Source organism: Macaca nemestrina, chromosome 2, assembly GCF_043159975.1.
Source record: "Macaca nemestrina isolate mMacNem1 chromosome 2, mMacNem.hap1, whole genome shotgun sequence".
Classification (NCBI taxonomy): Eukaryota; Metazoa; Chordata; class Mammalia; order Primates; family Cercopithecidae; genus Macaca; species Macaca nemestrina.
In genome coordinates, this window is record NC_092126.1 from 58,556,025 (window position 1) to 58,564,395 (window position 8,371).

General features: G+C 44.1%; 1 protein-coding gene across 3 annotated transcripts in view; it reads right to left on the minus strand.

The window, feature by feature from the left end:
• The window catches only part of C2H3orf33 (chromosome 2 C3orf33 homolog), a 53,552-nt gene extending 46,969 nt beyond the window's left edge, over positions 1 to 6,583 (minus strand). The window contains exons 1-2 of one of the 3 annotated variants that reach the window (XM_071091122.1): positions 6,445 to 6,582; positions 2,906 to 2,965 (exon numbers count right to left, since the gene is read on the minus strand). In XM_071091122.1, coding sequence (XP_070947223.1) covers positions 2,906 to 2,965; positions 6,445 to 6,558 — 174 coding nt within the window. In that variant the 5' untranslated portion in view covers positions 6,559 to 6,582. Of the gene's footprint in view, positions 1 to 2,905; positions 2,966 to 3,445; positions 3,741 to 6,444 lie in introns of those variants that run through there. The other 2 variants (XM_011752811.3, XM_011752809.3) reach the window with 2 other exon arrangements.
• Positions 6,584 to 8,371: the final 1,788 nt, after the last annotated feature.

Consider the following 8,371-nt stretch of genomic DNA (forward strand, 5'->3'; position numbering starts at 1 on the left):
GACCATGTAATTAAATAGAATGAATAAGATCTAGTATTTGGTAGCAAAACAGGGTAACTACAGTCAACAATAATTTATCGTACATTTTTAAATAACTAAAAGAGCATAATTGGATTGTTTGCAACACAAAAAAAGAATAAATGCTTGAGGTGATGAATATCCTATTTACTCTGATGTGATTATTATGGACTGTATGCCTGTATCAAAATATCTCATGTACCTCATGAATATATACACCTAGTATGTACCCACAAAAATTAAAATGAAAAAAGGAAAAAGCAGACAAATTGGACTTCATAGAAATTAAAAACTTGCACATCAATGAGCATGGTCAACAGAGATTAGAAAAAGTAAACACACAGGTGGGGTGCAGTGGCTCATGTCTGTAATCCCAGCACTTTGGGAGGCTAAGATGGGAGAACTGCTTGAGGACAAGAGTTCAAGACCAGCCTGGGCAGCACAGAGAGATGCCATTGCTACAGAAAAATTAAAAATTAGCCAGGCATGGTGGCAGGTGCCTTTAGTCCTAGCTACTCAGGAAGCTGAGACAGGAGGATCACTTGAGGCCAAGAGGTTGAGGCTGCAGTGAGCCATGATCATGCTGGTGTGCTCTAGCCTGGTCAACAGAGTGAGACCTTGTCTCCAAAAAAAAAAAAAAAAAAAAAAGACAACATACAGAATGGATGTGAGAAAAAATTTGCAAATCATTTATCTAATTAGGGACTCAGAATGTAGAGAACTCCTAAAATTCAACAACAACAAAAAAACAAACAACCCCATTCAAAAAGGGGCAAAAGAACTGAATAGACATTTACACAAAAAACACATATGAAAGGTCAATAGGCTGGGCGCGGTGGCTCAAGCCTGTAATCCCAGCACTTTGGGAGGCCGAGACGGGCGGATCACGAGGTCAGGAGATCGAGACCATCCTGGCTAACACGGTGAAACCCCGTCTCTACTAAAAAATACAAAAAACTAGCCGGGCGAGGTGGCGGGCGCCTGTAGTCCCAGCTACTTGGGAGGCTGAGGCAGGAGAATGGCGTGAACCCGGGAGGCGGAGCTTGCAGTGAGCTGAGATGCGGCCACTGCACTCCAGCCTGGGCGACAGAGCAAGACTCCGTCTCAAAAAAAAAAAAAAAAAAAAAAAAAAAAAGAAAGGTCAATAACCACATGAAAAGATGCTCAATATCACTAATCATTAGAGAAATGCAAATCAAAACAACAATGAGATACTACCTCAAGCCCATTAGGATAACTACTAACAAAAAAACAGAAAATAATAATTGTTGGTAAGGATATGGTGAAATTGAAACTCTTGTGCATTGTTAGTGGTAATATAAAATAGTATAGCCACTGTAAAAAACAGTATAGCAGTTACTCAAAAAATTAAAAATAGGCCAGGTGCAGTGGCTCACGCCTGTTATCCCAGCACCTTGGGAGGCCGAGGCAGGTGGATCACTTGAGATCAAGAGTTCGAGACCAGCCTGACCAACATGGTAAAACTCTGTCTCTACCAAAAATACAAAACAATTAGTCAGGTGTGGTGGCAGGCGCCTGTAATCCCAGCTCCTCGGGAGGCTGAGGCAGGAGAATCGCTTGAACCCGGGAGGCAGAGGTTACAGTGAGCTGAGATCACACCACTTCACTCCTTCCTGGGCAACAGAGTGAGACTCTGCCTAAAAAAAAAAAAAAAAAATTAAAAACACAATGACCATCTAATCCACTTCTGGGTATGTAACTGAAACTCAAAATAACTGAAAGCAGGATCTCGAAGAGATATTTATACATTCATATTCATAGCAGCATTATTCACGACAGCTCAAACATGGAAGCAACCGAAGTGTCCATCAACAAATGAACAGAGAAGCAAAATGTAATATACACTTACAATGGGATATTGTCCATCTTAAAAAGGACAAAAATTATGATATATGCAACAGCGTGGATGAATCTTAGTAATACCAGGCTAAGTGAAAAAAAGCCAGTCACAAAAGAATACAATATGACGCCACTTATATGAGGTATCTGGAATGGTCAAAATCATAGAGACAGAAATGGAATGATGGGTACCAGGGGATGAAGGGAAAAGGAAGTTGGAGTTATTGTTTTTTTGTTTTGTTTTGTTGTTTGAGACAGAGTTTCACTCTTGTTGCCCAGGCTGGAGTGCAGTGACACAGTTTCAGCTCACTGCAGCCTCTGCTCCCGGGTTCAAGTTATTCTCCTGCCTCAGTCTCCTGAGTAGCTGGGATTACAGGCACCTGCCACCACACCTGGCTAATTGTTCGTATTTTTAGTAGAGACAGGGTTTCATCATGTTGGCCAGGCTGGTCTCGATCTCCTGACCTCAGGTGATCCACCCGCCTCAGCCTCCCGAAGTGCTGGGATTACAGGCATAAGCCACCGCACCGTCCCCTGGAGTTGTTTAATGGGCATGGAAAAAATATTATGTCTATTATGCTACCAATAAAACGTTATTGAAAAAGCTAAGACAATGTGCTAACTGGAAGCATAAATTATTGAGTGCTAAGGGACATAATCCAACTGTGGTCTAAATCAAAAAGCACCACACACACACAAAAAAAACACTTTTAAGATATTCTACAGTGTTTAAAATGCAAATATAGTGATTATAACAGTCTAGCAAACTAAATCCTTTTCAGATTCCTTTTTAAGCACAAAAAAAAAGTGATTATGGAAATACAGACCATGCAATTACTTCCTGTAAAATCCTGTGGATGTGTTAGGTTTAAACCAACACCTTAAAATATGTTCACTGTTCTAAAATACTATTTAAAAGCTACTAATACGAGTAACAATATGATACACTGTTTGAGATAAAAATTGTCTGAAATGGGAATAAACTACCTACCGCTTGTTGTAAAGTCTTTTTCATTTTTTAACTTACCAGTCGAATGCTTCTTAGAAGTAACATTATTCCAACTATGGCCATTCCAGTGCTGATGTTCTACAGAAAGAGATTTAAGGGTTAACCCTCACTAATTATTATTCACAATAATGAAAGCACTAATTAGAAAGTGGAAAAAAAGAGGACTGTGCTCTCTATATCTAATTGTACAAACAATGTATGTCCTTCAAATAAAGGCCCACTTCTTCAAAAACCGTCCACTCATTCATTAATCTTTCCTTCTTTTAACTTTTATAGTACTCAAATTCTTTCCCAAACTGGCACACAGAGAAATTTATATATATGTAAACATATACACACACATATACACACCCACCCATCCCGATACACACATACATATATGTATATAGTATTGGATTGTTCTCTACTGATATTATTTAACTATCAGTACCATGAATAGATTAGCTGGTCTAGTACTTCCTATACAGTACCCATAGTAATTAGTATAACCTTGCATCCATGGTAGGAATTTAAGTATTTGGTAGAAAATGTTATCACTAAAACCTTAAAATACAGTACCTTGGCAGATGTGGGTAAATGGCTGGGAAATACTCAGTGATGTTTTTAAAGTGTTTCATTTAAACTAGGGTAGGCCTAAAGAAGTTAATGAAAAATTAAGAATCCTGCAACTCTCTCAAAAACAGAGATAATCTAACACACTTTCCTTCAATCAATACAATTAGGTATATAAGAAATGAGATTGGCCGGGCGCGGTAGCTCAAGCCTGTAATCCCAGCACTTTGGGAGGCCGAGACAGGCGGATCACGAGGTCAGGAGATCGAGACTATCCTGGCTAACCCGGTGAAACCCCGTCTCTCCTAAAAAATACAAAAAACTAGCCAGGCTAGGTGGTGGGCGCCTGTAGTCCCAGCTATTCGCGAGGCTGAGGCAGGAGAATGGTGTAAACCCGGGAGGCGGAGCTTGCAGTGAGCTGAAATCCTCCATCTCAAAAAAAAAAAAAAAAAAAAGAAATGAGATTGAGGCCAGGTGCGGTACCTCACACCTGCAGTCCCAGCACTTGGGGAGGCTGAGGCTGGTGGATCACTTGAGGCCAGGAGTTTGAGACCAGCCTGGCCAACATGGTGAAACCTCATCTCTACTAAAAATACAAAAATCTAGCCGGATGTGGTAGCACACATCTGTAATTCCAGCCACTCAGGAGGCTAAGGCACGAGAATTGCTAGAACCCAGGAGGTGGAGGTTGCAGTGAGCCGAGATTGTGCCACTGCACTCCAGCCTGGGCGACAGAGCCAGACTCTGTCTCAAAATAAAAAAGAGGCTGGGCGCGGTGGCTCATGCTTGTAATCCCAGCATTTTGGGAGGCCGAGGCGGGCGGATCACCTGAGGTCAGGAGTTCGAGACCAGCCTGGCCAACATGGCGAAACCCCATCTCTACTAAAAATTAAAAAATTAGCCGGGCATGGTGGCAGGCACCTGTAATCCCAGCTACTCGGGAGGCTGAGGCAGGAGAATCGCTTGAACCCAGGAGGCAGAGGTTGCAGTGAGCCAAGATCGCACCATTGCACTCCAGCCTGGGGGACAAGTGTGAGACTTCGTCTAAAAAGAAAAAGAAAAAAAATGAGATTGAAAAAATGCACAAAGGTACATACGCTGGGTTCTATGACCGGATTATTTGTAATATTATAACCATGTTCTAATTTAAACAACTTCCTCCCATAATCCTTCTGAAGTCATTTTTTAATTTGAAATAACCCATGCATCTATTGCTGCTTAACTGGAAGAAATGAGTTTTCACCAATTAACACATATATTATTTACCATTCAATGATGCCACAAATATTTATCTAGCACTTACTAAGTGACAGGCATTACTCTAAGAACTAGGGCTACAATGGTGAGTGAAAACAGGCATGGCTTTGGACTTTGTGCTGCTTGGCTGCAGAGCATTTGCAAAGTTATCTTACTCAACTTTTCAGTATTATTTTTTAAAGGTAATGATTCCTTCTGAAAACATTTTCTTCACTTGGCTTCTAGAACACCAGGCTGTCCTGACTTTCTTACGACCTCACTGTCTGCTTCCTCTTGGTCTTTGCTGACTTTCTCTTTACTCCCCAGATTCTCAATGTGATAATCCCCCAAATTCTAGGGCTTCTTCAGTAGCTTTTCTCACTTGCTCTGAGATGTTACTCAAGTCCACAGCTTTAAATGCTACTTAAGGTTTATGCAGGTCATTCCCAGTGTTCTATGTCAGGTTCTGATTTCCCTTCAACACCAGACTCCATATCCAGTTGCCAAGAACAGCATCTACAATTCTGCTTAGAAGTCTAATAACCATCTTCAAGTTTGCACATCTCCATATACATGTCCAAAAAGTTATCTAGATTTTCCCCAACAAATCATTTACTCCAACTCCTTCTCCTTATCAGCAACTATTACCAGCCTCCTTAGACCTCTTTCTTTGTACCTCACACCCAAACAATTCATATCACCACAATTCTGTGTCTCAGCCACAACTCTCTCTCGCCTGGTGGCCAAAATGTCCCCCTCTTGCTTCAACTCCAGAGGCTTAGTGCTTCAGGAAAAAAAAAAAAAAAAGGCAGGGCACCAGTGGCTGATGCCTATAATCCCAGTGCTTTGGGAGGCTGAGGTGGGCAGATCCCTTGAGGCCAGGAGTTCAAGGCCAGCCTGGACAACACAGGGAGACCTTGTCTCTACAAACAAAAAACAAATTAGCCTGGTGTGGTGACAAGTGCCTTGTAGCCCCAGTTACTCGGGAGCCTGAAGTGGGAGGATTGCTTAAGCACAGGGAGTGGAGGCTGCAATGAGACATAATGGTGCCACTGCACTCCAGGCGTGACAATAGTGAGGCTCTGTCTCAAAAAAAAGAAATCTATTCGGGAGGCTGAGGTGGGAGATCACTTGAGGCCAGGAGTTGGAGGCCACCCGGGCAACATACCAAGATTCCCAGTCTCTAATTCTAAAAGAAAGTAGTCGATGGGGGTAGCGCACGCCTGTGGTTCCAGCTACTTGGGAGGCTGAAGTGGGAGGATTTTTTCAGCCCAGGAGGTGGAGCGGCAGCAGTGAGCTATGATCGTGCCACTGCACTCCAGCTTGGGCCAGAGAGGAATACCCCGTCCCTAAAAAAATAAAATTAAAAATAAATAAAAATTAGAAATGCTCTCTCCAAAGGTGTACAGGACTTCCCTGCTCTTCCTCGGTCTCCTCTCTGGGCTCTCCCCAAACGCTCTAATGGAACAAGTGGCATCCCGGAGCTGGGCTGCGTCTCACCCTTTGAGGTGCCCGCCCCCCACAGCCCAGCAAGGATCCTGCACAGTCCTTGCAATAATGAGGCCGAACTGGCCCCCTGGCCCGCCCCCGGCCCTCTGCAGCCCTGCACGCACTACACTCGCGATGTCGGCCTCTCGAGCTCACTCCCCCGCAGTTTTCTGTCGCTCCCCGGCCCCGGCGGGATCCACGCCTGAGGCCTCACGTTCTTCTCAGGGTCGCTCGGTGCCGCCCCGCGCCCACCGCCCGCCCAGACCGCGTGGCTGCAGTACCCGGACTAGGCGCAGGTGGTCGTCTGCCCACTGCGAGATCCGAGCCACGACGTTGGGCTCCATTCCGTCCCTGTCGGGAGACTGGGAGCCTGAGGCCGCGGGCTGCCCCGCCATGTTCCCGGCCTCCTGCGAGCGGGCCCTGCGCTCCTCAGGCTGGCGGCAGGGGGCGCCGCGCACCTCGGGAAGGCGGCGGGGTCCCCTGCCCCGCCGACCGGGGTGGCCCCGCGACCTGCAGTCGCCAGTGGGCGGGCCCCAGATATCAGATGTCTTAACAGTGCCTCAACCGCTTTTATGCAGGGTGATTCCACGATGCAGGCGATCTCTGAACGGCACTGCAGGGGTTGAAGCATTCCCGACCAAGCTAGTAGGGTGATTTTCAATTGGTGACTTTAATTCACCCTGCTGCAGTGTGGTTTCCGCAGGTGCCACACAAGGAAGGAAATTGAAGTAATTCATTCCTTCCACCTGCTCCCAAACAAAAACATGCATTTTTTTTAACCAAATACGGCCTGTCCTTGAAACCTATGCATATTTCTTATATTCGAATTGTGCTTTAAAGTTTTAAGAGCTGCTCTGAAAGCCTAATATCACATGCTGTAAATGTTTGAACTGTTAGAAAACAATAGTAATATATTTTAAATAAAAAAAATTAGAAACAGAGCAGTGCAAATAATATGGTAACATTTGTGTAATAAAAATACATATTGAGGCCGGGTGTGGTGGCTTATGCCTGTAATACCAACACTTTGGGAGGCCGAAGCGGGCGAATTACTTGAGGTCAGGGGTTTGAGACCAGCCTGGCCAACATGGCGAAATTCCGTCTGTACTAAAAATACAAAAATTAGCCGAACGTGGTGGTACTCGCCTATAATCCCAGCTACTCAAGAGGCTGAGGCAAGAGAATCGCCTGAACCTGGGAAGCGGAGGTTGCAGTGAGCCAAGATTATGCCACTACACTCCAGCCTGGGTAACAGAGCGAGACTCCATATTAAATAAATAAATAAATACTAAATACTATACAAGAAACTAGTAACAGTGACTACCCCTGGGAGAGGGATTGCAGGTAGGAAAGGGCAAGAAGTTTCACAGTCTGCCAACTCTAATAAACATTTTTCAGTGATAGAAATGTCCTGTAGCTTTCTGTGGCTATTGCCTTCGTCAAATGTGGCTACTGAAATCAAGGAACTGAATTTTTAACTTTATTAATTTTAATTAATTTAGTCACATACGGCTAGTGGCTACCATATCGGAGAGTGCAATTATACTATTGGAATTTTTTTTCTTTATACAAATATTACCTTTAAAAGTCAAAATAGACTATATTGTATTCCTAACAATACATATTGTGAGTGGTGGCTTCAAGGAGTGTATTGACTCTGTGTTATAGCCAATAGAAAGTAAATAACAACCAAGACTGGTGGCTCACGCCTGTAATCCCAACACTTTGGGAGGCCAAGAAGGATGAATCATGAGATCAGGAGATCGAGACCATCCTGGCTAACACGGTGAAACCCCATCTCTACTAAAAATACAAAAAATTATCCAGGCGTGGTGGCACGCGCTTGTAGTCCCAGCTACTCAGGAGGGTGAGGCAGGAGAATCGCTTGAACCCGGGAGGCAGAGGTTGCAGTGAACTGAGATCGCACCACTGCACTCCAGCCTGGACAACGGAGCAAGACTCTGTCAAAAAAAGAAAGAAGAAAGAAAAAAGGAAAGGAAAGTAAGAAAATAAATAACAATCATTGACACTTGGGTCTTGCTTGTTATGTGCTAGGTATTGTTCTAGGTGCTTTTCAGACATTAACTCCCTTCATCCTCCCAGCAACCTTATGAGGTAGGCACTATTATTAATCCCACTTTTACAGAGGAAGTATGCACAGAATGATTAAGGCAGTAGCTAAGGTCACCTAGCCAAGAAGTGACGAAC